Source organism: Cyanistes caeruleus, chromosome 1, assembly GCF_971803275.1.
Source record: "Cyanistes caeruleus chromosome 1, bCyaCae1.hap1.1, whole genome shotgun sequence".
Lineage (NCBI taxonomy): Eukaryota > Metazoa > Chordata > Aves > Passeriformes > Paridae > Cyanistes > Cyanistes caeruleus.
In genome coordinates this window covers 14,395,662-14,423,570 of record NC_141701.1, presented here as the reverse complement: position 1 = coordinate 14,423,570, position 27,909 = coordinate 14,395,662, and the positions used below count along the sequence as shown (strand labels likewise).

Genomic DNA, 27,909 nt, shown 5'->3' with positions numbered 1-27,909 from the left:
ACAGACTTGGAATGAGTCACTACGATGTGGGTCTGCATATGGCTTAATGGGACATAAAAAAGGACTGCACACATCTGTGGATGGCAAATTCAGCAGTAGATTAGCCTAGGATAATGGTTACAGGTGACATTCATCACAATCAAGCTGTCTTTTGTTTGTTTTTGATAAACCAATATATGACAAGCTTTATCTATATGCATAGAGCATCCATAAACCAATGGACATGAGCAATTTTGCATGGAAATTCAACTAGAGCTTGACAGCAGATTGGATTGCAGTACTTCATAGGTTTGATATGTTCATAATAGATTGTCACATACCTGGCATTTCTCCAGACAATGTTTATAGCTTAAAACAGCAACAAAAATTTGGAACATGCAACAAACATTTCCTTATAGGCTATTTGGGATCACTGCACATTTGGCACTGTTTTTTGAATAACTTTATCAATCCATCTTCAGGTTCTGTTATATTTAGATCAAGAACAAGTACTGTAAGATAAAATCTACATAACCTATGCAAAACAAACATTAAAAATTATATCTTCAAAGCTGTAGTCAAGGAAAACCTTGATTAAATAAAACAACTGTGCTGACATCCAAACCCCAACTGGACACTCTCCTGGACAATCTGTTCTATTTGACCCTGCTTGAGCAAGGGGGTTGGACTAGATGGCTTCAAAAGAACACTGCTAAGCAAAATAATTTTGACCTGCAAACAGGAAAATAATCTCAATTCAGCAATTCCCTGCACCCAACAGAACCTGCAGAGAGGCTGACTGGGGTTTATACTCATAAACTTTTGAGGATCAAACGTTTAAGTAAAAGACCTCCTTGTAATGGCAGCACAGTATCAGCAGGCCCTGTGCAATGCAGGTGCCCTGTCAGTACAGCTGACAGGACTGGGATTACATTGACAGCTTGTCTCAAACACATGGCACACTGACAAAAGATACACATTTCCTCAAGGGCATCGTTGTTTAGCATTTCACAAAACAGAACAAAACCTCAAATTCCCCTTGGGAGAGCATTTGGGTTTTTTATTCAGTGATTAAGAAGCAACAGTTTTTTCTGTCGAACTTGGAGGCTTCTCTTACCAACCTGGCAGGCACGAATTCCTCATGCTTCAAGCAGAAATACTGGGAAGCAGGGTAAGGTCTGCACAGCCTGATGGGTTGCAGGCACTTGAGATTCTGAAAACTTCTGTGGGACAGCTCATGTTTTGACATGATTTTTTGTCTTCTTTGTTTTTGTTTTTGTTTTTTTTTATTTTGGGTTTGTTTATAGTTTTTCCCCCATCCTTTTCTGCAGGGTTAAAAGACCAAAATCCACAGCAGACTGTAGCCACTGAAGAACAGAACGCCTGATTTTCAGTAAGCAACACAGCTACCGAATACAAGCACTCATATACTGGATTAAGTTAGATAGTAGCTGTGGTTAACAAGAAGCCAGCAGAATAGGAGTCCCCCAAGTTTTATCTGAGGCCAAACACTTGGTGTTGATTGCTGTATAACAATTATCTGCCTCTAATAAGTAACTGAAGTTCAGTAACAATAATGAAACCTCAGGTGAGGGAAGACTGTATTCTGTCATGGGTTTTTTTAAGGAGCCATGTCTTTAGTCCACCTTGTTAAAAAGGTTCACAGATAAATCCACACGTACATGCTTCAGACTAATCATAAAGTTTTGTGTCAGTAGACTCACATTTATAAACGTGTGGTTTTGATTCACGGGTAACAGAATCAATTAAAATATACATGTTTCTCACAGTCGATTCCCCTTTCTGAGTAGCAAGCATTTTTCTGGATTCCTACAGAAGGGCAGGAAGCCTTCTTCTGCAGCAGTTCAGTGCTGGTCACCACTAGGATTTGAGGAACCAGATAAACACTATTCAGGGTGTGCAGATCCTTGCTGGGTGAAAGAATGAGAGTCAATTCCTCAATGCAGTAAGGGCCTGGACAGAATCCAGCCTTTTATTATATTTTTTTTCATTCCAACAGCTCCTTTCACAGAATCCACAGGAAAATTCTGGAGCTGGGTCCTTACATGTTTGCTGAAGAGCCAGGTATTTGTGACCTCCCTGCACTGTGCATTCTGCTATAACAAGGATGAAGCTTGGGGTCAGATGCACTGCCCTGGACCCTGTCAGACTTTCAACCTGTTCAATTAACTATATCAAATCAAACAATTTCCACTGGAGCACCAAGAGGCACTTCTTTTTAGTGAAAGCTATTCCTTTGGCAAACCCTGACTAGTAGAGGGCAGCTACTTCAGGACTTCCAGCAATAAAAATAAAAAAAAAATAAATAAATAATAATAAAAAAAGTATCCCAGCTTTGTATTTTACTTCTATTGTAATATGGGGGAGGTAGAGAAGGGAGAAATCCTTTCTCTCCTAGTCTTTTTGCTGTCTGCAAAAGTGGCTGGGCTGGTATTTCCAAAAACAGAATCAAGGAGGGACATGACAAACGAGGCGCTGACAAGCTCATTAGCAGAGCGGGGAGGCTTCGGGTGAGGAAGGCTCTCCCGAGCGCAGCTGTCACTCCTGCGCGGGGCCGCACGAACGCCGGGACAAGGCCGGGATAAGGTCGGGACAAGGCCGGAACAAAGCCGGGATAAAGCCGGGCCAAGGCCGGGATAAAGCCGGGCCAAGGCCGGGATAAAGTCGGGACAAGGCCGGGACAAGGCCGGGATAAAGCCGGGACAAGGCCGGGACAAGGCCGGGATAAAGCCGGGCCAAGGCCGGGATAAAGTCGGGACAAGGCCGGGACAAGGCCGGGACAAGGCCGGGATAAAGTCGGGACAAGGCCGGGATAAAGTCGGGACAAGGCCGGGACAAGGCCGGGATAAAGCCGGGCCAAGGCCGGGATAAAGCCGGGCCAAGGCCGGGCCAAGGCCGGGATAAAGCCGGGCCAAGGCCGGGATAAAGCCGGGCCAAGGCCGGCCGCGGCTCCCTGACGCTCCGCTGCCCGCGGGCCGTTCCCGGTGCGGCGGCGCCCCCTGCAGGCGGCGCGCAGGCTGCGCAAGGGAAGCGGCGGCAGGCAGCCCCGGGGAAGAGCCAGCCCGAGGAGCGGCCGGAGCCGCCGAGGGACGGGCTGGGCGCTGCAGCTGGCTGCTTGCCCAGCCGCAGCGGGGGAACTCGGCAGAGGGCAGCTGCAGAAGCCAGCTCAATTCCTGTGGGTTGTGCCTAGAATCTCGGCAGAGGAACCAGAACACAGCTGAGAACATAGGGCTGTGACAGATGCGGTTAATCCTGTTGTCAGAGACTTGCTGCAAGACTGGAGTCGTTGTCTACATATGAATTATAAACCAGAGACCATGAAGAAGGTGGAATCACCGCATAATTGTTGGAGGGCATCTGGAGGCAACAGCAAGTCAGAGGTGAGAGAAGGAGCACAGGATATTGCAGACCAATGGATGAGAGAGATTAAATACACACTTAGGATCAAAGAATCACTAAGGTTGGAAAAGACCCCCAAGATTAAGTCCAGTCTTTGACCAAACAACATCACCATGTCAACTAAACCATATAGCACTAAATGTCATGTCCAGACATATCCTGAACATTTCTGGGGATGTGGACTCCCAACACCATCTCCTTGCACAACTTTTTCCAACGCCTGACCATCCCCTTTCAGTGAAAAAATTCTTCCTGTTGTTCAAAATAGAATTCAAACTCTCAACCATGGCTTCATCCAGGTTCAGATATCAGGAGCTTCCTTCTGCATTTCACCATGAGGTTGAATGTATTATTAGACTAAGGAACACTGCCAAATAATTATAAGATTACACTAAGACTAAACCCCTGTGTCATGAATAGCACATGCTGGCAAGTAACAAGCTGAAATAAAAAAAAATCAGCTCTAGCTGCTCTGATATCACAAACACACACCCACTAAGCAGCAAATTAATTCACTTTTTCAAAATTAAGAACTGTATGGTCCTCTAACAACTCCTCCACTTAATCAGTCTAGTTTTCCTCATCTAAGTTTTCCATACCTACAACTGAGCCATAAAATTGATGTCATAGTTGCACAGCAAAGGCAACAAATATTTCTTCCCAAACAATAGCAAAAGTTACCTGAAAGGAGACCCTGCAATACCTCCCATTTCTTTTCCTGGTACACCAGAATGGGATCCAAAACTTCTGAAGTGTTGCAGGGAAGCCTGACTTAATGGGAAATGAGAACTCAGCAGTGATAACCATCAGTTTAACCAAGCTGGAATAATAATTTTCAGACTCCACAAATACATCAGGAGTTTGAAAAAAACCCCACAGAAAAATAGCCTAATTAGACTTCAGTCAGGGTAAAACACTTGGAATCAACACAACTCATGCAAACATCTAAATATTTAGTGGCCAGTTCTAAACTAAGGAGTCCAACCTTTGAGTGGAGAGACTCCAGATCATTATGCACCATCTTGAAGTTGTTCAGTAGTATTAATCAAGTGGGGAAATATAAAAAAGGGAAATAAAGAAGTGCCATCAGAGTTAAGAATGCTGCATTCCATGGCTTCAGGCTATTCCTTGGAGGTCTTCCAAATAACATTAGAGCTTCACCTTGCCCAGCTTCTAGACAAAGGGCTCTTCCTCAGCCTTTATTAATCAAGTATGGTAAAGTAATAATGTAATCACTAATGGTTAGTGATAGATCCAAAAATGTATAGGAAAAAAACATTCTAAGAATTAAACGAGAGGGTAAAACTTTGATATTGGCCAAAATGTTAAAACTTTTAATAAAATAATTAATATCCCTGTAAAGCAGCTAAGGACAAAATAGTTGATAAAAGCAGGCTTCATCAAGAACATGAGGAGGGTCAAAAACAAAATGCTGACAAAGGAAATAGGGTAAACATAAAAGGGGTGTTTTCATAACATCTTCTCTTAGCTATAGTAAGTCCACTAAAATAATCTGTTTAGAGGCAATCATTTCCTCTCCACTTACTACTTCAGTAATTAACCCTCTTACCCTTGGTTTTACAAATCCCACTGAAGGTGGATGCCTGAGTTACCTGAGATAGATGGGTAGGCACCCAAAGGCTATTTCAGTGGCTCTTAAGCTTTTTGGCTCTGTCAGTGGATTACAATCAGTGTTCAGTTCTTCTTGTAGATTCACTGTGCAGCCTTATCAGCAAACTAGGAAATATCACAAAGCTTTACAACATAGTATGAGAATTTCTGAAATAGGGTTTGCTAAGACATTTGATACACTTTTCTGTATCTTATCCTAATTCACATTTTTAGATCTCTTCTGAGTAAGGAACAGAAATTGATTTTGAAACTGGCTGCCATGGTGAGAGTTTCTGGTGGTGCACTGTACACAATATTGTTGTGAATCAGTGTTCTGTGGAGAATACAATGGATCGAGTTTACAAAGACTGTACAACAAAGATCTTTCCAAGGAGTACAGTAAAACATGATATGATCTCTAGTTAGGAAAAATTACTAAAATAAGTATAACAAGATTAAATTAAAAATTAAAAAACCCTTGTGTTAGAGGGAAGGAATAATCCAATTATCATTGCATGTATAATTATGAAACATTAATTCCTCATCTGACAGCATATGAAGAGTAAGTTCCAAGGAACAATTAAACACTGCTTCAAACGAAGAGCACTTTTTCTTCTCTCTTTTCTCCTCTCATACTCTAAGAGTACAGAAGAACTCATCTGCGATAAGTTGACAGGGAATTTCAGAAGCTAAAAGACTGGAAATATACTTTTCAGTTCAAAGATGATTTGGATTCTGTGTTCTACATCAGGCAGGAGTAACAGCTACAGTGAATCTGGCTATCACAGCTCTACTGAATACTGAAGGAAAGAAAAAGAGGCAGCTAGAATACAATTCACTTCTGAATATGCTGTAGAGCAACTGTTTACTGAGACCAGGAGAGATCTTCCCAGGTAAAGTGGATACAGCGTACCAAGGAAAAACTGCTTGACCTAGAAAATATCCACTAAGACAGGAAACTGTAAAACGTTCATCAGCAGATCTCACAGCTGATAATGGATTACGAGCATGGAAACTTCATCCTGAATTTAACAGACATGGAATTTAACATCATTGACAAGCAAGGCCAAGCCCTTTATCAAGTTCCCTTTTCTACCAAACAGAACAGATTATATTATCACTTCTTCCACACTGAATTTTATGTAACAAATAAGAGCACCCAACACAAACCCACTGGTTTGTGCACAGAAGAGAAAAAATATCTACCTCATTACTAATTGATGAACTCCACAGATTATGTATCAATGACAACAGATCAGAAAATAATCAACTATATTATATTTAAGTTACAACTCCTTTGAAGTGTTTGAATACCTCACTGTCCCCTTGTTGTCTGCAGATGAGCCTTCCTGGTTTTACCAGATCTTTTGGCAGCCACCACAGTTTGTCTCATGCTGTGGAATTTTGCCATATATTTTATGAGCTATCATCTGACTGAAAAGACAGACCCAGAAACCATTGCTGAGACATGAGAGAGAATTATTTTCACACAAAATTTTCTATGTCAGAAGGAGGCTGAATACTGAAAAAAGATTTCTATTTTTCCAACTTCTTTCAATTCTATGCTATATAAACACAGGGTTACATTAATATATTTCGGATATTCTTCCATGAATAAAGAATAGTTGCCATATATTATGCAAACAGAAGCCTTATCCTGACACTCATCACTCTTTGATGTGTTCCACGTGTTAAAAATTTGAGAGCAGCCAAATATGAAACAGGAAAAACTCTTCAGTCCTTCACATTTTCCAGCACAAGCATCACAGCTCCACAAAGAATGCTTCAAATAGGCCAAACCTTATCCAGACAGCAGAGTAAAAGCTCTCTCCAAGGTGAAGCAGTGATTTGATTTTATTTTTTAAATGGCAGATGGATGTAGTCAGGATTGATCTGACATCCCACCAACCAACATTACTGTTAAGACTTCACAGAAAGAGTATCGAAATGTGGCATAAATAAGGACAGAGGGTAAGGCTGGTTTAAGCTTTGCACCACAGAAAGCAGAAAGGATTGGCAGAGATGGCTGGAGATGAAAGTTGCTTCTGCTCTCCATTATCAGACTAACACTGCTTGGCAGAAGACATCTGTTGTGCTGAAGAGCACTGTCATATGCAAAACGAGGAAGGTAACTAATACTTTATTTGATACACCCTCAATCTAGACACAATGAAGGTGCTTTCTGAGATATATGACAGTGCTGAAGAATGTTTAAAACTTGCTACAGTTTGGGACCAAGGAAAGAGAAACTTAAATAGTGTTTTAGAGGAGCCTTAAGTACTTTTCCTACAACACATTGCCCTGACCCAGGACCTTCTTTGCTTGGTATCAGTCCTACACCTGATCATAAACACACCTCTACCAATAGCAACCTAAAAGGTAGGCTGTGACCAGTGTTTAAGGGACAATAAAACAATGTCCAATAAAATAATCTAAGAAAAGGTGCCAGTTTATATAGTCTTCTGCAATGGAACAACAGTAGGATCTGTGAGAAGACTCTCGAGGAACAAATGTCAGGAAACAGTTGGGGAACACATACAAAGGCCACTTTAAAGAAGACTTCATTTTGCTTCTTGTATCAGGCCTCACATTAGGTGTGTTATGTCATTGGCACAAGAGATATTTTGAGTCAGTGTAATACTCATCAATAATGGAAGGATGAAAGATAATGATGGAATCACTTGCCAAGGGAAGGGTCAGGAAGCGAGCAGAAGTTGTTCCAAATGAAACAGACCTGTTAACAGGAAGGCTTGGTTGACTCAAACAATATCTTTTCTACATATATCACAACACATTTAACAACACTGGAATCTTTATCTCTGTTGCACATCAACCAAAACATATGGCAAAGGAAGAATACATTCAGGAGGTCTCACCAGAGTTAATAAACTCACCTGGTTTTGGCCACCCTTCCTGCCCTGGAGCCAGGAATGAAACATAGGCCCCTGCAGTCCACTGCACACCTTTCATCCCCAAGTCACTGCACTGGTTGCACCACAAAACTCACCTGAGGTCCATGAATTAAGTTATTAATGTTCTAAAAATTAGAAAGATATCTGGTAACATTTTGATTAAAAAAACAAAACTTCCTCTGTATAGAAAGACAATAACTTAGACCTTGAGGATTCAGATTCCAAAGTAAACTTCCAGTTTAGTTCCAGAGTAAACTGAAATAGCAACAAGATACCTCCATATTCCAGTGTAGTACCTTAAACCATGAGACTGTCTCTTCACTAAAATGCTGAATAACTTGATCATTTCATCTGATATGATAAACCCTAACATCTATAAATACACTATTGGAGTGAAAAAAATTAATCAATGCTGATTTTGAAAGCATGATTTTATATTAATTTCATGTCATAAAGCTTATTTATGTCAATAAAGCTTACTTAATGCAAGCATCTTTAAAAAAACTAGAATTAGCCAGATTTTATTTGCAGCAGGTTTTCATTAGCAGTTTATATTTAATTTTCCAAGGTGCTGTTTTGTATTTAATGAATATTCAGAAGCTCTGGTCCCTTCTAAAACTAAAATGAGGTATTCTTGAGTCCTCTTCCTTTCCTTCTTAAAAGTTTAATTTAAAAAGGCTCAAGTCCTTTCAAGTACCTCTTATCAAATTCCTTCAGTTGAACCAAGGTACTTCTTGGGTATTACTTTGACAGAATGAGTTTTGTTTAATGATCATAGCATTAAAAACCTCTTGCTCTGAAGATATGCACTAGCACACTGGGGAACATGGTGTAAAAACAAAACATGAAACACAGTTTCCTTCCTTCCTTGTTTGTTTCCTTGTTTCCTTCCTTTCCTTCCTTCCTGCCTTTAAATCATATATCCGTAAACAATTACTTAGACATCTTCTTTCTTACTTTGTCAATGGACCATTTGCCCCAAAATAATTATTCCTTAGTCATCCTATGCCCAGTCTTGTTCCTGTTAATGCTGACACATTGGAAAAATCATTTGCTTCAATGGTACAGGATAAGACCATCAAATAACTCATCTCTCTAGAACTCCCCTGTCATCTAAAAGTACTGCTGCCCAGCAAATTCAAAGTCACAAATGCACACAGAGCAAGATCCATTTCTCAGGTTTATCACCAGGAATATATCCATATAAAATGAGTGTGAAAAACTGGCAAGTCAATGCAACTTTTTATGTCTCCTCCTACTGGTGTAAATGCCAACACCCATTGTAGAGCCCCCAGTGACATGACCCTACCATGGCATTGCCTTCTTTGTTGTACAGACCACTGTCATTTTTTCCCCTCCCTTTTCTTATTTTTCCCACCACCGTTAATTCCTGTCAGATGCCCTTAGATCTTGCTCAGTATTACACCTTCAGATTCTTTCTGTTCTGTCTCTGGTCCGACACCTTAAAAATACTTCTCACCTGTTGCTGAGTAAGTCAACCACATGCTCCACTCCCTAAATCCAAGGATTTAATGTATTAAAAAAAATCTCCCAATTTCGAATTAGACTATTCCATATTTCTCTCCCTAACTGGCTGCAAAATGCATTTCAAGGCTGATTCTGAGGTACTCAGTAAGTAATCAGCAAATCATAGGACCATAGAAGAATTCAGACTGGAAGGGACCCCACAAGATTTCTGGTCCAATCTCCAGCTTAAAAAAAGGTCAGCTGTGAGATCAGATTGGTTTTATCTAGCTGGGACTTGAAACCTTCCCAGAACAGAAACTAAGCGACCCATTCCAAAGAATGGGGGAAGAAAGTTTCTCCTTGTTTTCAGCCTCAGCCTTATGTGTCTCATACATCACTGTAAAGGGTCAGGTTCCATCATTTTGATAACCTCCTTCTGTATAGTGGGGGCTGCTGCTAGTGCCCCCATCCCACCCTGGCAAGCTGCCTTCTCCCCAGACTGAACAAGCCCAGCTCCTTCAATCCACTGATCACAGGGCAAGAGCTACAGCCCTGAGCATCTTTGCAGCCATCACCCTAACTGCACTGGAGATCTAAGAACCATAGTCTAAGAAATAAAGGGAATAATGACTACTCTTAATTAGGTTCCTGTGCTCCTGTTGATAGTGACAGCATTCATTGCTGCAAGGCACAACACTGGCTCATTTTGTCCTCCTGACTATCAAGGTCCTCTTCACCAGAGTCAGTCAATCCCAGTTTCAGTGGGGTGAAGGAGCCTTGGCCTTCCCAGTGGCACAACTTTGCAACTATCCTTGTTGAATTTCGTAAGGGTCCTACTGATGCAGTCCTGCCTATGTCTGGTCCCCATGCCTAGATCCCTATGGATTGTTCCTACTTGAGTCTATAGACTGGTATCCACAATTTTGCTGTCATCTGCAAATCTGATGAGAGTACACTCTGCCTACCCATAATGCCCTCAAGATCACTGTTAATATGAAGATCTTTTTTCTTACTAGGTAAGTTTCCAGATAAAGAATTTTTTCTTATACATCTGCAGCTGGTTTTCATCAGTAGTAAAGAGGTATAAATCTCCACAAAGAAAAGGCGAGTTTTGGTTGCATCTTTGTCCCCAACTCATAAACTGTAATCTGCAAGAGTCTCAAGTAAAAGCCATGCTTCTCAACACTTATGGTTAACAACTGTTAGATATCTTTGCTCAAGATAATTTTACTGGCTTATGACCATGCCTTAAATTTTATCTTCAAATAAAGTTAAAATATCCTTTTTGTGTCACTTTTAAGAACTTTTCCATCATACTTTTACATATCAAAACAGCCTGTAAAGTCACATTAATTCCTGAGAAATCTTCAACAATCACGTAAGTTTTCCACAGCCGTATCTGGGAATAGTTACACTACCTTGGCTTAATCTTTACATTAATACTCCGTTCATACTCTGCTTTTTCTGAGCCACAAATCCACTGTTCTTTCCCTTTATTAGACTTCAAATAATCAGAGTCCTGAGGACCAACAGCACTGGAAATATCCTCCTGAGTTAACGATTCCACTCGCAGTATTATCACATTATACTTTTCTAAAATCTGTATAGATATTGATTTTCTTTCTTCTTTGGTAGTTGCTGAATTAAAATTCTTTTCTTTCCTGCAGATTTACTTTCGAACACTCATACCAATATTTTCCCTATACCTCTTTTGTGTAACATAAGAAAGATTGACCTTAATTCTTCTTTTTCATAGAGGTCCATGAAGTTCAAAGTTTCGTACATCTGCAATGAAACTCCAAGGTTTCCAGCAATGTTTATGCTGAAATGAAAATGTCCTCCTTTCAACTTCATCTCACAGTGCCTTAATTCTAGAGACTACAGTAAAGCAGGACTAGAAAATATTTTAAAATAGCTTAATTTTCTTCTGGTAGTGCTCTGGATGCACTCAGCTCTGTACACATGGATGGAGACACAGACTACATTCCCACAGACTGCATTCAGCAGATGGTGACTGAGAGGAAAAGGGCACAATGGTTATGTACTAAACCTTAACACTTAACAAACCAATACAAGCATGTGTGTACATGTATTCATGGCTACATAGTAAACACAAATGGGCAGTTTTTTGTGTTTGCAATAATTCACATAATATCAGAAAGAAAACAGCAACAGGATTGAAGGTAATACTGGAAACAACACAAGAACCCATGCACATGGTCAGACACTGACTGAAACACACATTAGTTAAAAGCGCATTATTGTTAAGACTGAGATTTGTATGTGAGACTCAGATTCCTGCTTAATATTAAATGGCTGAGTGCCAATTTCCAGTTTTATATACCAGCACTGCAGAGAACAAATCAGTGTTCCATATTAAACAATTTACAGATTAATTACTGTATGGTATAAGGGCAAAAATTCTATTTAACTCCCAAGTTATATTTGCAAAACTCATGCCAATTCAAAATGATCAGCCAAAAGACAACTACAGCAAACTAAGTAGGAGTTAACAAGTCAAGCAGAATAACAGAATCAATATCAATTTATAAAGTAAATAAGAAAATAATACAATTTTGCTTTCAATATATTCTTTTAAGAAAAGAGACACAGTTTTGAAGGTTTGGAAGTTCTGTGTGTATTTGTGGAGTCATAGAACAAAGAAATATTTTTTAGACAAGGGAAGTGTGTGCAACTGAGAAGCAGCACCCTATACAGTGAAGGAAAGACTGTAAGAAAGAGGTGGTACTCAAGCCACATTTTGGACAGATACCAGTTTTGTTGGCTGGAAATAATGGGTTAGATTGATTTTAGACTGATCCTAGGAAAATACCAACTTTAAGACTCATAAAATACTGGAACAGAGAGATGCAAAAATCTGCTTAATTGCAACTTTTCTAGAACAAAGCTAGACAAGCATCCATCAGAAATGAACTTGCTGTACTGATCCTGCTTCAGGCTAAGGGAGAGGCTCAGTTGGGATCACTTCCCATCCTATATGTTAATAACACAAAGATTAATTTTTTTCTTTAAAAAGAGTGAGGAGAGGCACAAGAAAAGAATATGAATTCTAGTCAAACACCTCAATGAAAGATAAAATCTACATAAATTATATTTTCCTCATAGGATATTTCTTAATGGTTGGGTTTTGATTTTTTTTTTTTTTGAATGAAGGGTGAGGCCTTTACCCACATAAAGACATAATTTCTTTCCTCATTACATTGACCCTCAACTATCTAAATTGTATTTTAAAGACATGAAGATATTACTTACTACATCCTATGAAAGCTGGAATACTCCCTCTGCTCCAAACCTTGCAACTCTCTAGTCACACATTCAACAAAAACCCCTCAGTGCACAGTCACAATCTATTAACAGCAAAGTAAAACAATTCACCACATTTTAAGTAAGTAAAATATTTCTGAGAGTGCATACTTTACCAGTTATGTCATGTTGTTTGAATGACTCACTGTAGATTTGATACTGATTAGGGCAATGTTTCTTCAGCCATTTGCAGACATCCTGTTGGGTCCATAATGCCACAGGCTTAGTCAGCTTCACAGTCCCAGACTAGGAACACAGAATGAAGAACAGAAATAATGTTTAGTCTACACACAAATTTCGGAAATATTACTTTGTGACCTCCATATATGATATTAAAATACTAAATGCAAAACAGGAGCTGCTCTGACAAATGTCCAGTAAAAGCCAGCCCATTACACAAGACCCTGCTGTTCAAATACATCACACAGGAATCACACACAGTGAAACGTTCTTTAACATTATTTTCCATTGCATTCATGTTCCTTGTGTCACAGAACCATACTGCACTTGAATAATTAGTTTTAAGAGTGACCAATGACTACAGCCAAAGGATAATGGATGCACACTTAGAATACTACAAACTCACAGGAGAGTTGTATATTTTTGCCTCAGTTTGGATATAATCACAGAAGATGAGGAGTACCCTCAGGCCAGGCATGGCCCTCAACTACAACGACAAAAGATCTTGCAACAAAGGTCTTTAGTGCCAACAAGCCTGAAGACTGTTTTTTCCTGGGAAAGGGAGACTACACACCAATGGAAATGGAGCTGTTGATATTGATTCATACTGAACATTTTGGCTGACAAAATTCCTAATTTGAATGATGTTTACAGGCAGCTATAGTTTTTCTGTTTCCTTTTTACTTTTAACTTTCCTATAATCACCTTTACATGAAATAAGTAGGACTCCCACTTAAATCAGTTGTTCCTTTATAAATGAGTAATAATTGTTAAAAAGAACATTGTTCAGTACTTTCCTTAGAATTCAGTTTTATAATAGATTAGCAGTTTATAAATATATATTCATAAATTGGTAGCCTTATTTTATGTATAAAGTCACATTTCATTTAATCAAACAATTCACCTTTTCCCATACACTCTTTTTAACTGCTACTTGAACTTCAGGAATTTAAAACCTCTGCCAAAGTAGGCGAAAAACAAACAAAAAATATTCAAAGTGATTTAATTTTTTTTTCTGCAACACAATCTGCCCAGAAGACTAAAGAAGCTTTAAACAGATGGGCATTTATTACCAACAGTAAATGTTTCACATTGGACACTGCTGATGTAAGTAGGTGTGAACACCAATGTATACATCTACTTTATATTTTGTCAAGGAATGAGTCTAGGGAATAAAATCAAAGTGTTTGTTTCTATGGTATGCATGCAGAATACTGTCCTTCAGCTCTCTGGTGGTGTAAAAGTTTCAAGAGAAGTTTCTCTGCACAAATCTGGGGTGAAGGGGAATGTCATATCAATCCATCTTCTCCATTAGGACTCATGGAAGACTCCCTCAACATCACCAGCCAGGGTTTATCCCAGCATTTACTCAGATATGCTTTGTCAGACAGACTTACAAAGTTACTTTGAAATTTTTCATTACTAGAAGCCCTAAAGACCAAAGCACTTTTAAGCTAGTGCTTTGCATGTCCTATTAAGTCCATAAAGGATGTCATGCAAAGATAGTAAGTTACGGCCAGAGATTATGGCAGACTTAAAAATCCAGCAGACAAATATGTCTTGAATTTCTCATGTCCAGTTGTCCCTATCTCTTTTTTATTGCCTGTATACAAGTTAAATAAACAGCAGAAAAATCATGATTGAATATATAATACAATGCACATCCCCTTGATTTGAAGAAAAATAAACTCATCAAAAACATGAATCCTATTTCAAACATGCTAATAGGCATCATACGTATTTAGAGGTATCATAATAATGCAGGAAACCACCACAAGGAGTCAGTCACATCTGCTGCCACCCACCAAAATACAGAAGCTTTACTGACAGACTTGGTCTCCACAGCAAAAGAAACTTCCAGAGGTGTTGAGGGTGCACAAAAAGCAGGACAGCACTTTCCCTACCACTACCCTTTTCTGAGCAGCTCATCAATCTTCTACACACACAGAATCCCACACTGGTCTGGAGAAGGAGAGCAACTGCCCTGTAACTCCCAGTACCTCATGCAACTCAAAAGATCAAAAGGCCCTAGAACTTCTCTGGCCTTCTTGTTACCGCTATTTAAGTCAAAGAAGAAACTGATTTTCAATGACGAGTCCAATATTATGCTATCAGTTAGCTGACTGTTTGTTACACACAGATATAAAAGCGTGTCCTCAAATTACATCAAAGAAATAAACAAGTAAAAATAGCCCTGTGACACAGTCTCTCTTGATTCCATAGAAATCCCTGAAAAACAGGCTCAAGACTTCACTGTCTATCTTTATATGTGTTACAGCTTAAAGATTTTATTTTTTTTTTTTTGCATTGGAATTTTTGAAGACTAGAGAAAAGTCTGTCAGCCCTTGAAAAATAAATGGTTAATGGTTTTTCTTGTACGTCACAAAAATACTTAAATGATAAATATTTGTATACAAATATATACAGCTTGTTATAGACTTATAATCTATTTATTCCTAGCTGAAAGTACACAAGCAGTGCCAATGTTTGTTTAAGCCAAGAGGCTGTTCTTTTCAGTTCAGCAACTACTGTCCTCTTAAAACGTTTATGCATCATCATGTTAAATATTTAAGTACAAGTTTATTAACAATTACAGTACAAATTTAACACATCCCTCTGTGCCTACAAAACCGAAAGATGGTTCCAAACATAGCTTTTATGCCATGCAATATACAGATCACTGCACAGCAAACATACATGCTAACTTCTTCAGTGTTTGGAATTATGATAGAAACATTTAAGCTCATAACTGCAGTCAAAACAGGACATTTTTACATTGACAACATCAAATGTTAGTTTTCATTTTCTAATTCCTAAGGACTTGATGAGTTAGTGGAATAAAGGGGGTTTAAAGCATGTCTTCACTTTCATTTTTGGAACATCATACCCGAAATATTTTCTAGCCAGATGCTCCAAATTAAAGGCTCTTAAAAATATGCTTTCCTCCCACAAAATTCAATTCTTAGTTTCTTCCCTGCTCTGAAGGCTAGATCTCATACAGAAAAACCTCCCAGTAAACCAAAGAAAATTACCTGTACCCTAAACATACCTACTAAAAGACACCCCTGCCATTAACAACATATGAACTGCTCAGACAGATGTAAAACACAGTATGTTTTACTTTATTTCTGTTTATCAGCTCAGTCAAAGAATAGGCCCAAACTGATTAAAATAAAATAATGTATTAAAAAAATACCTTTGATGTGGCCTTCCTTTTAATTTTCCTGACATAAACTCATCCTAAGATCACCCTTTGCTGGCAACTCTGTAATAGTTTTAATATTGCCAAATGTTATGCCAAGTCTTGTGCCAGATATAGATCTAAAGAGAATAAAAGTCTAAAGTATTCTGGTCTTTTCTTGTATATTTGAAGAAAAACCTGTTTCTTCAGGATTTTGTGACAAACTTATTCTTCTAGATTTCCCAACCTCAGCTTTTTTTACATGTATCTCAACATATAAAAATGACTGCCAAGAAGAAGAAAAAACGTATTTACTGCATGTCAAAATTTCATTCTCATTTTGTTCTATGGTGCAGGGAAGATAGTACTCAACATCATTAATTCAGGAATAAATAAATAAACAAATCAAACTTACAGCCTGTGCATTACTAGAAAGTGTATTTCAGTATTCAGAATAGCATCAGCTACCAAGCCCTGCTCTTCCTAAGCAATGATGGACAAGTTATCTTTTCAGCCTTCCAGGTGCAATTCACCAAGCCTGCCAGCTTTGAAGGTCAATTTATTCACCATAATTTGTCTTTATTTATCATATTTTACTCCAGAAAGAAAGGGCCTCTGTATTTTTGAGTGACAAAGGATTCAATTCCATAATTTAAACTACACTACATACTTTCAGACAAGCTATTTGAAAGTGCTTCTCCAACTCCAACATTTTGTGTATTTACAAACCTGCTAAGATCACAAAAGCCAGGGATTGTGGAGATGAGGATGCTCAAACAGGGCTGCAGGTTTCCTGGAACAAGGCTGTCTCATACTGTTTGTAACATCCGGTTTCCCAACATACTGATCCTGACATGTAAGCATACTCAATGCATGTTTACATTCAAATTTACCCAAAGTCAGACCCTACATTTTCTTTTATGAAACAGACAGATAAAAAAGACACTGCTGAAAGCATTAAGGCAGATTTTGCTCCAATATACATCTTGAGAGACTCTGTTCTGAGGTTTTCAGATTAAGTAGATAAAGACAAAGCAGAACCAATTTTGTTACAGCTGTACTGGTCAAAGGACTTTCACAATTTAGACTCTGCCAGCAAGTAAATACCACACAGCTGCTCACTCACTCGCTCCCCAAGTGGGATGGGGATAAGAATCACATTAAAAAAGTTAAACTCATTGGCTGATATAAGAAGAATTTAGTAAGTGAAACAAAGTAAAATATAGTAATATTAATGTTAATAGTAACAATTATAATAATGATGATGATAATAATAACAGTGATTAAAAAGAAAGGAAGAAAGAAATAACACCCCAGTAAAACAAGTGATGTCCAATACAGTTGCTCACCACTTGCACTGCAATACCCAGCCCATACCCAGTGCTTGGCTCCTTCTGTTGTGGTTTAAACCCAGGCAGCAGCCAAGCCCCAGGCAGCTCCTCACTTCCTCACCCACCAAGGGGGTCAGGGAGAGAATCAGATGGCTAAAAGCCAGAAAACTCATGGGTTGGGATAAAGACAGTGTAATAGGGAAAACAAAAGCCACACACTCAAGCAAAGGAAAACAAGGAATTAACTCACTGCTGCCAACTGGCAGGCACCTGTTCAGCCGTCTCCCCAGGAGAGCAGGGCCCCATCACATGTAGCAGTGACTCAGAAAGACGAACACCATCACTCCAAACATCTTCCCTTGTCCTTTCTTCCCCCCACTTTATATCCTGAGCATGATGTCATATGATCTGGAATTTCCCTTAGGTCAGTTTGTGTCACCTGTCCTGGCTGTGTCTCCTCCCAAACACCCAGGCACCCTCAGTTTCCTTGCCACCGTGGCCATATGAGCAGCAGAAAAGGCCTTGGCTCTGTGCAAGCCCTGCTCAGCAATAACAAAAACATCTCTATATTATCAACCTTGTGCTCAGCACAAGTTCAAAACATAGCCCCATACTAGCTACCATGAAGTAAATTAACTCTACCCAAGATGAAACCAGCACACTGGCAAACACCCACTCCAGGTTTTCATACTAAAATTGATATCCTGTGGAATATCCCTTTGCTCAGTTCGGGTCACCTGTTCTGATCATGCTCCCTCCCAGCTTCTGCTACAGCTTCTCACAGGCAAAGCATGAGACACTGAAAAGTCTTTGACTCAGGGCAAGCACAGCTTAGCAGCAACCAAAAGATCCATGTGTCACCAGCATTATTCTCTTACTGAATCCAAAACACAGCACTGTACCCATGACTAAGAAGAAAACCAAGCCTATTCTAGCTAAAAATAGGACAGAACACAAGCAAGGCAAGGCTACAAGGAGAAGTACCACAATTTATTAGACCAGTAGTGTGGGTTCTTCCAGCTGTGCTTCAGACACAACTGCTCAATGCTGAACCATTATGTTAACCCAGTCAGGCAGTTCGAGGGAAAAGGGGACTCAGTTGTGAGGGGTGTTATGAGACAAGCAATGGAAAGAAGTAAGGTTGTGACCTAGCAGGGACAGAGAGAGAGAGAGCAGTATAGGTGGCTGACAGAAGAATAATACAGACTCAGCTAGGTCAGGAAACATTAAAATGGGTTAGAAAACCATTGACATATCTGTGCTCAAAGAAAGAGACTGGAAGGAAAGAAATGGGATTGTTTCATACATCAACCTGAGAAAGAAATATTTCTTAAATCAAAACGTAATGCCTCCTGCAAGCAAACTACAAATGGTCAATGATATATTTAAAAAATATAAAAATAAAATTTTATGTCTATCTGACACAGACACATAACAGGGAACTTAACTACACAGCTCCAGGAACCATCTAAGTTATGAAATCTTTCAAGCTGCTCCAGAAGCAAGACTAACAGCATCATCTTCATCATTTTATGACAAGAAGCAGCAGAAGTAGCAATGCTGTGTAACAATTTCAAAAGTATGACTTTTTTAAAACATGCTTGAGTTGTATTTCTAAAGGTGAGAAAATACCATATATTCAAAATTACTTCTCCAACATTAAACTGCTTATACAGAATTTAGAATCAATGGCTAACATAAATGTGGCTTTGGATTCTATAAAAAAAAAAAAAAATAACCACACTTGTATATGTGCTATCTTAAAATATTGAAAAATCTGGAAAGGGCACATTTTGTTTTAGAAATTAATTTTCTGAGGTCTTCAGATAGTTTATACTTACAGATTTTTCCAGCAAAGACAGAAGAAAATTACAGTAATAAGAAGACATGCCATAAAACCACTGAAATCTCCATTGTATTGGGTTCTCATTTGCATTCTTGAGAATTTTAATACTAAGACATGAAAACAACAAACCAAAAGAAACGTGTTTATTACAAAACAAACAAACATACAAGGAAAATACTGTAAGACAACTTATCTTTTAAAATATCAAATGTTAAAAAGATTGCTGATAGAAGATTGAATGTTTATAACTTGAATTGGATCAGAAATCCAGCCACTGAACAGATGGTGACAGTCTTCTGGTATTGGGGGTGAAAGAAGAAAATTAGAGAAGGAGATGAGGATGCTGGGGCAGCACCAGCTCAGGGCTCTGAGCACTCAATAAGCAGGACCAGGAGAGCCCTCTTCAGAAAGGACCAGTTTGGAAAGACTGGAGACTGGCAGGGAAGTCATGGAAGGTAGGAGAGAAGTGAAAAAAGTACTGTAGATTTTCTGTTCCTATCCTCCCTCTTCCTGAAGGAAAAAGAGAGAAGAAAATGCCACTCCTACAGGGCTCCCTCCTACATTAGCAGCAGTAGTTCACTGCCTCCAGTCTCGTCTCCATCTTTTCACACCACCAAGGCCCAACTCACTCACCTGCTGCTTTCTGTTGCCTCCAAAGGGCTGTCCCTGCCAAGACAATGCTCTGGCAGTGCTTAAAGCCAGCTCGCACAAGCAGAAACTTCTGCCCCAGGGTCCCAAATCCATGTAGCAGCACCACTTGTTTAAAGACTGAACAGAGGGAAGCTTTCCCTGGCTTTCAAGCAACAGTAGGACTGACCCAATCCAGCACCTGTACCAGTGCCACAAACAGGTGTACTACAAACAGGGAGGGGTGGGAGGGGAGGAGAAACAAATTATGAAATATAATGAGACTCATCTGAAAAGTAACAAGTTGGTAGAGGGAGTTAAGTCCCTCTTAGGTTGTTGCAAGTATAACCACCAATAGGAAAGGCTAAAGTTATCCAAATAATACCACTGAGCATTATTCTGATCAGGATAAAGATAGAACCAAAATACCAGGCAAAGATAAAAAAGGTGACACGTTTCCCATGAGAGCTCTCTCTTTCCATGAAATATCCCACTCTGAAAGCAAGAATCATGACTGGCAGATGCAGGTGTTGATATAAATGGTAGTGGCACTATCAGCAAACTGTGAAGAACTGAAATGTCAGAATGAAAAAGGAGTAGACAGAGCACTCCTCAGCACTGTCAAAAGCCTAACATCATTCTAATTGCTATTAAAAATCCTGAAAGCCATAACTGGGACAGAGAGGCCAACAATAAAATCACAAATAGGACCAGGAGCACCATCAATTTTAGGTTTTCACCTCCAAATCAGAGCATATAATATTTTAAAATTCACTTCATGTGAAAAACCAGTATTTTAAATCTTGCCAAATTTAAGAGCCTTTTGGCACACCACAGTGGATTCCTTCCAGTCCAACAATTAAATATTTGCTTTTGGATATTTGCTGAGAAAAGCAAAAAGGAAGAGAGGAAGAGTTGCTCTATTGGTGTAAGGGTTGCTGCCTCACAAGGTTTGTCAGTTGTTTGAAACTTCGTCATTCCTAGGGTTCTGATTCCCATCATCTGTGTCAGACAATTCAAAATGGTCCAAATCTGGCTCTGATCACCACTATCTTATATCACATATTGGAATCTTCACAAATAAATAATAATAATAAATAAATAATAATAATAAATAAATAAATATATAATAAATAAATAAAAAACCAAATAAATCCTTCTTGTTTTACAAACAGAAACTTACTCTGTATCCTACATAGATCTGGAGAACAATTTCTGCCTACACAGCAAGTGCCTGACTAACCTGCCTTGTACAGCTATGAAGAGAAAAGGTTCCTCCTTGCTCTTCTCCAGCCTGCTTGCAACCACTCTTCAGTCAAAAAAGAAACTGAATTTATTTTAATTAATGGTGCTGATTAATAGTAATTTACAACAAGTAATTAACTCAGCCTTACTACTAGCACATGTTTTTTACTGCACTTTATCATCCACCTCAGCAAAAATAAAAATTTGAGACATTCATCCTTGACATGGCACACACAACTTGCAGGTTAGCTCGTTTTATCCTGTCTCAAGGACTAAGAACTATGGCCACTGTGAAGAAAATTCGTGGCATAAGGTTTTCATCACAGAACATTCTGTTCAGACATGGAGTAGCCACAGGAGAGTCCCCATCTTGGTTGAGCTGTAAGTTCAAATCCATTCACATGCATACAGGAAAGCAAACAGGAATATGTAATTATTAAGATGGTGATGAAATGTAGCTCTTCATTTCCCAACAGGTCCTCCTGAACTCCAAAATTCTTTCACAGCAAGTGAAATTCCAATTCTGAAGAAGTTCAGTATTTTCAGTAAAAAATATTTTCTCCATGTCTAGATAGAAATAAAAATTGAAAGAAATAGCAACACACAAAACCTATCTGTACTACAAAATTGACAATCACAAATGAGTCTCATTCCCACTTTTTTTTTATACCAATTCTAGCACCTCTGCAAGTTACAGCTTAGGCAGCTATGTCTACAGTTTAACTAAATTGAGACTGCTTATCAGGAATTCCATTAAAATAAATAAAAAACAGATAATATAAGTAGATACACTGATTTTCTTGGAATTCTCACCTTCTTATTTAAAGATGTTCACACAGAACTTATTACCTAAAATACAACCTGTAGAGCAACAAAATCCACTGGCCAAACTAGACTGGAAAAATGCTTAATTTGCACAAAATTAGAAATAATACAATAAAATCTTGTTGCCCTTTACTTATAGAAAAATTATCAGCCAAAACCATGAGCTAAAAATGTAGAAATCTGAAGGACAGAACAAGTCTTGAATTTACACTTGCAAATTTAGTAAAAAGAGTTAAAGAAGTTAGTCAGCCTGTATTTGTTTTGTAAATCATGAGACTGCATGTAAGAGACTCGTAAGTACATGTATTTGCTAATACCTTATCTACAGTTCTTCAGTCACTTAACTGTATCCTTTCAAGTACAGCTCAATTACCAATTGTTAGCAGTAGAAATCACAAAACAAGCTACCCTGAAATAAAAATAACTAGACAGGACCATGACAGTTTTAAATGTACTTTTTTCATATTCACATTGTCCATATTAACTTGGCTAAGAACTGAAATGTGGCAATTAAAAATTCTGATGTGTAGACTAATAGCAGAATTTTCTAAGGCTTATAAAAATTAATTTTCTTTACTAGGGATTCAACTACAATAAAAATAGGTCTTTAATTGGGGGGGGGGGGGGGGGGGGGTGGCGGGAAGAGTTTGTACAGAGCAGTACCCTAGTCTTTCCAGAGATTTCAGGTAACACTGGTAGCAAACAAAATTTTCAGGGTATTCTAATCAAAACATTGTTCAAATACAGGCTAAGCCTGACCTCATAAATATATACTTAAGCGTATCAGTGGGGGTTATGTGGTTTTTGGTGACATGCTTTTTAAAGAAATACACATCAATGGCATCATACTGCTTTTGCTGAGGTAGTATTATCTTTCTATGGGGAGCTGTCATTAATGATATCTGCAATTCATATTATTTTTTATTTTGGGGATTTACTAATGGAATTTCCCATAATAAATCTGTGCAGCACAGACCACACCTCACTCCTTCCATTTATAATTACAGTATTCTGTGCAGAACATACTCAACACTAGGGTTTGAGTACTTGCTGTGTATTTTTAAATAGCTGCTGTATATCAGAAGTAGAAGGTTCATTTTTTCATCTTAAACACACAAACAGTAAAGCATTTCTATATGAGAAGAGCTATAAAAGCTGTTACTTCAGTGTTAGCAAGTAGTGAGGTTAATTCTGTCATTAGCTCAACAATGGTACATTTGTATAAGAGGAACATCCAACATCCTGAGAGGATCTTTATTCCTATTAAATGACAGACTTTCTTACAAGGTCTACTCGTTCCGAGTGAATCACATTTTTGGCACTTTTGTTTCCAGCAGATGTGCCAATTAAGAGGCTTGCACTGTAAGAAGTAGTATAACCTTTCCATGCCAACTTTCAGTCTTTATGGATAGGCTCATTCATATGCAGAAGGCAGGTGCAACAGCCAAAGCATTTTAGAGCCCAGCAGCAATCAAAGTTTTCTAGATGCCTTTGCCAGTTGACTCTTAACTATGTTTTCTTGAGCCAAATACATTTTGAGGAGAACAACTTTACAGTATGTAAGTACAAATAAGAAAAGGTCTGAGTCTAACCTGACAGGTCAATCTCTTGCTTCCCCAATAAGACATCCAGCAAAAACAGGAGAAAAAAAAGGCAGATGTTGACAGAAGAGTCAGATTAGCCCAACCATCTGATTCATGCAAGAGCATTGCAGTGCCTGTGTAAAGAAGGTCATAATGGATTTCTCAAATAAATTATCTAGAAGGCAGATCCATCACTTTTTTTCCAAAACAAGCAGAGCACTTCTGATGTCAATGTAATTTATTGCTAATTACCTTTGAAAAACTAATCTTCTCTCCCTAATAAGGGAATTCCTGTATTTGTTTATCATCCTTGTGAAGCACTACAATGCCCTTTTATGCTCCACACTGGGATCCACAAATGCCAGGCCCTTTTGCTATTAATACTCTTGTTACTGTGCATGTCTTATTCCATTGCTTTGGGCTTTTAGCAAATTGTTATAGGAGACACACAGTCTCTCCTTTTTTGCCCCTTTTACTGGATGGGGAATGGCTCATTCGGAGTTTGATTTCCTGCTGGTGTTAAAACCAGCACACATGGGAAAATGGCACATTTCCTGGAACATCCAGCAGGCACTACAGCGAGGCTAAGAAGGGCAGGAATGCCAGTGAAAATTTGAATCTTCGGTTCCAGGTACCATTAAAAAATAAAGCCCAAATATGCCCAAAATGGCCCAGTAACATCTTCCTGGAAAAGGCATCTGTGAGATGTGACAACACAGAAATGTGGCATTGAGGTTTTCAATAAAAATATTATGCTCACCTGACCTCAATATAAGGAACTTCTGTCATAAGGAAATGAAAGTGAGACAAGGGCTAAAGGAAGGTAAATTAAGCATAATAAGGAACAATATTTATCTGCTGTGATGTGTTGACTGCATATCTATCTTTTCTGGAGAGAGATCTGTGAAGGGATAACTAAATTAATGTCCAGGGAAGACAAACTGGCCCTGAATAAGAACTGGAAGCATTTTAACCGGATTTCTGAAATAAACTCAGTCCCCTTCTCTTTCTTGATTGCAACTTAAGATTACATGAAAAATTCACACTAATCCTTCAGTTTCTGTTTGCAGAAAGACCAGTAGCTCAGGCAGTGAACAGCAGGCAGTTCTCAAGATTCACTCCAGGGGCAAATCCATGTCACAAGCCAAAATTTAACTCTTGGCTAAGTAGCTGATGCTCTGTAAGACCATAGCATAAAGACACACGTAACTTTAAATATCTGAAATTTCCCATTGGGTCTGCTATGCTGTTCTGCCCAGATCAGGGCTTTTGTCTCAACAGCAGCCTTTGGCAAGTGATATTTTTTAACAATTAATACATTTAACATATTTTCCTTCAGAGCTGGCATATTTTTATGAATAATAAAATATATGGGTATGTCCAATAATACTCCAATTACATGATTAAGGAAATCTTCATTTTTATGCAGGTTTTCATATCTATCCAATTACTGATGCATAAATGACTCCAGGTAAAACTCACTGTTGCACTGATTCATTTAAGTCCTTTCTAAGAAGCATTACATTTAAAAATAAGCTTATTCCTATCTATCCAGAAACAGCAGGTAAAACTACAAAGTAAACATGCAAAAGAAAACTTAAAAATTGCAAATGGCTTGACAAATCTGCTTTGCAATTTTATTTTAGACCAAGTTATTGCAGGGTTTTACAGGTCAGTTGCCAAATTGAATTAGTCTGCTATATATTCTCCAATCCCCAATGTCTGTTCAAGGGTTTTATGCTGGAAGCTTCTGAATTTGTCCGAATTCAAAACAGTACACAAACATAAACAAAAGTCATTGAAAAAATTCAAGGATAGAGGATGTTTCAAAGGCACCTAGAAAATACTTTTTCTTTATTTTTGTTTGTTTTGACAGTCCCTCAAAAGACTCAATTTTCTAATCTCCCACACATCGGAATTCAGAGAAATGAACTGTTAAAGAATGTTACCAGACCTTTTAGATGAAAAACATGGCCAAACACAGGCAGCAATAGTAAATAGCTGATATAAAGAGCACCATCTACTGACAGGCAGCACTTTGACAGCCCCAGAGTTTTGCAAGGCACTGCATCCCCAGTGTCTTTCAGCTTTCTCTAAGAGGTGTGTAGTACTTTTCACATTTTCTTTTTCATCTGCCCTGTCTCACCTAATACATTCAAGCTGTTCTCCTGCTCATGGCTCACCAGAGCCCAACTGCTCTGAGATACAGCAGCACAGTCAGCCCCTCCACCTTCTCATTTCTTTCCCATTTCACTTTGTGATTGAGGTTTCCCAGATGGAGATGATCACATCTTGTACACAGCTACTATACCAGCACCTTACAATTCTAAATTAACATGTTATTACCAGCTGTTTATGAAGACATTTCCAAAACCTCCTTAGTCAACAAGGGTTTTCCACACTTAAGTCAAAAACTTTTGAACTGTCGCTAGATGAGAAGCAATCACCTTCTTTGAAGTCTTACTTCATATAATGAAATATCCTTCCATGTTCTCATGCAGAAGATTACATGGAGATGGATGTCTCTTCCTTACTTTTATCCTGCTGCTGTTTTATTTCTTTGAACACAGCACTGTAACCTTTTATTATTTTACTACACAAAATTATTAGCAGATGCACATAAGAAAAGGCTGTTTTTTGACAGACAAGAAAACATTATCAATATCCACAAATTCTCTTGGCTAGTATTATAAGAAATATCATCTAGGAATGCCATCTAACATCTTGATCACTTCTAAACACAGGCATAAAACACAGTAAAGATGCACTGAAGTACTCTGGCACATCATTTGAAAGCACTTGCTAGCACTATCACAATTATCATGTGAGATTTGCATTGCAACAGTGTAAGAGCTAAATCCTTTCAAGAGCATAAAAATTAGAAATTAGAGTAACTCTTCTAACAAAATTCACTGGTATTAAAGCCTTTCACTAATAACCATAAAAACCATGTGTTATAATTTATCTCAAAAGTGAAAGTAGAGAAGAAATATTCACATATGGTTTTTGCTTTGTGTTGCTTCACTGATTGAAACATCAATAACACACCTCAAGCTCATCACTTACTTTCTTATATTTCATGCTGATTGCAAAGGTCAATGAAACTCAGTTTACTGTTCTTACACAATAATCCTTGTCAATCTATTTAGACCAGGATTAAAAGAAAAAAAACTGATAGGAGCTTTGCTAAAGAAGAGGCTGCATGTCAATCTGTTTATATATGTGGCAGATTAATAACAATTAAACAAAAATATGAGAAGAACTTTCTAATAGGTAGGAAAGTTTCAAATTCTTCTTTGTTTCAAGCAAGTCCTACTTGCTTCTGTCAGCACAGCAGCATTATTCTTCTTGTGTATTTGCATGTAGCAGCAACAATTTCCTGTTTTTACCTCCTCCTCAATTCTAAGATTTATAAATACAGTGGGATATTCAGACTCATCCTAGAAATTATTCTTCCTTTGTACTATATTTCATCCTCTGCTGTCAAATTCCCTCTTGCTGCCTATAACCTGCTACCTTGTCTGATCCCCATCATGCACCCATATCCCTGCAGGCAGCCTGTGCTTTCCTTGGCTTTTTCTCTTGATAGTTCAAGCTCAATCATATTTTGAAGTGTATGAGATGCATAATTCCACTGTTTCCCATTATATTGTTCACATCATTGTAACACTGGATGCAGAGGGCTGCTACATTTCTCTGAATAAAAAATACTTGCAAAGTTTCATTGTAAGATCATCCAATTCTCATCTCTTTGGCATTAGGACAACTGAAGCATTTGGTAAAAGATGGAGAAATGGTGTAAAATCAAAATATACTTGGTTATTAGCATTACTTCTCTGAAGACTTACATTCCCTGTTCATCCTCCAAATCTGATTCAGTCATCCACTTGCTCTATTTAGATTGCACTTCCACAGAGTTTCCTCCCAACAGCAAAAGCAGCAAAGAAGTACTCACCTTAACTACTGCCAGCATAGCAAAGTGATTAAAATAAGCCAAATTAACAAGGAAATGTTGCCAAATGGGACAGCTCTCATTGGTTGCTCTTGATCCACCAGTACAGAGTACCCTACTGTTAATAGTTAATACTGTTAATACTGTTAATTGTTTCCCCCCAAAAGTCTGCCCTGCTCACATAACCTGAATACACTGTACAGTACTATTTTTGAATCAAAAGCTAAGACAACTTCCAATTATACTTCTTTTTGGCTTATATCAGTATTCTTTCATCCTTTGGAATCTGGAAATCAGAGCAGGGAATAAAAGGTCAACAGGAAAAAACCCAAACCAAAACAAAATAAATTACCAAAACCAAACAGATAGGTACTATCTTATACTGTTTCCTTCACAGCAAAAGGCAGAAGGCACAGTACATACAAT

At 38.4% G+C, this 27,909-nt stretch overlaps 1 protein-coding gene across 4 annotated transcripts in view; it reads right to left on the bottom strand.

The window, feature by feature from the left end:
- Positions 1-27,909, bottom strand: part of SAMD12 (sterile alpha motif domain containing 12) — a 173,385-nt gene that overhangs the window by 116,363 nt on the left and 29,113 nt on the right. For 3 of the 4 annotated variants that reach the window (XM_086879810.1, XM_086879816.1, XM_086879832.1), the window contains exon 3: positions 12,830-12,959. In XM_086879810.1, coding sequence (XP_086735936.1) covers positions 12,830-12,959 — 130 coding nt within the window. Of the gene's footprint in view, positions 1-12,824; positions 12,960-27,909 lie in introns of all 4 variants that reach the window. The other variant, XR_015284102.1, reaches the window with a different exon arrangement.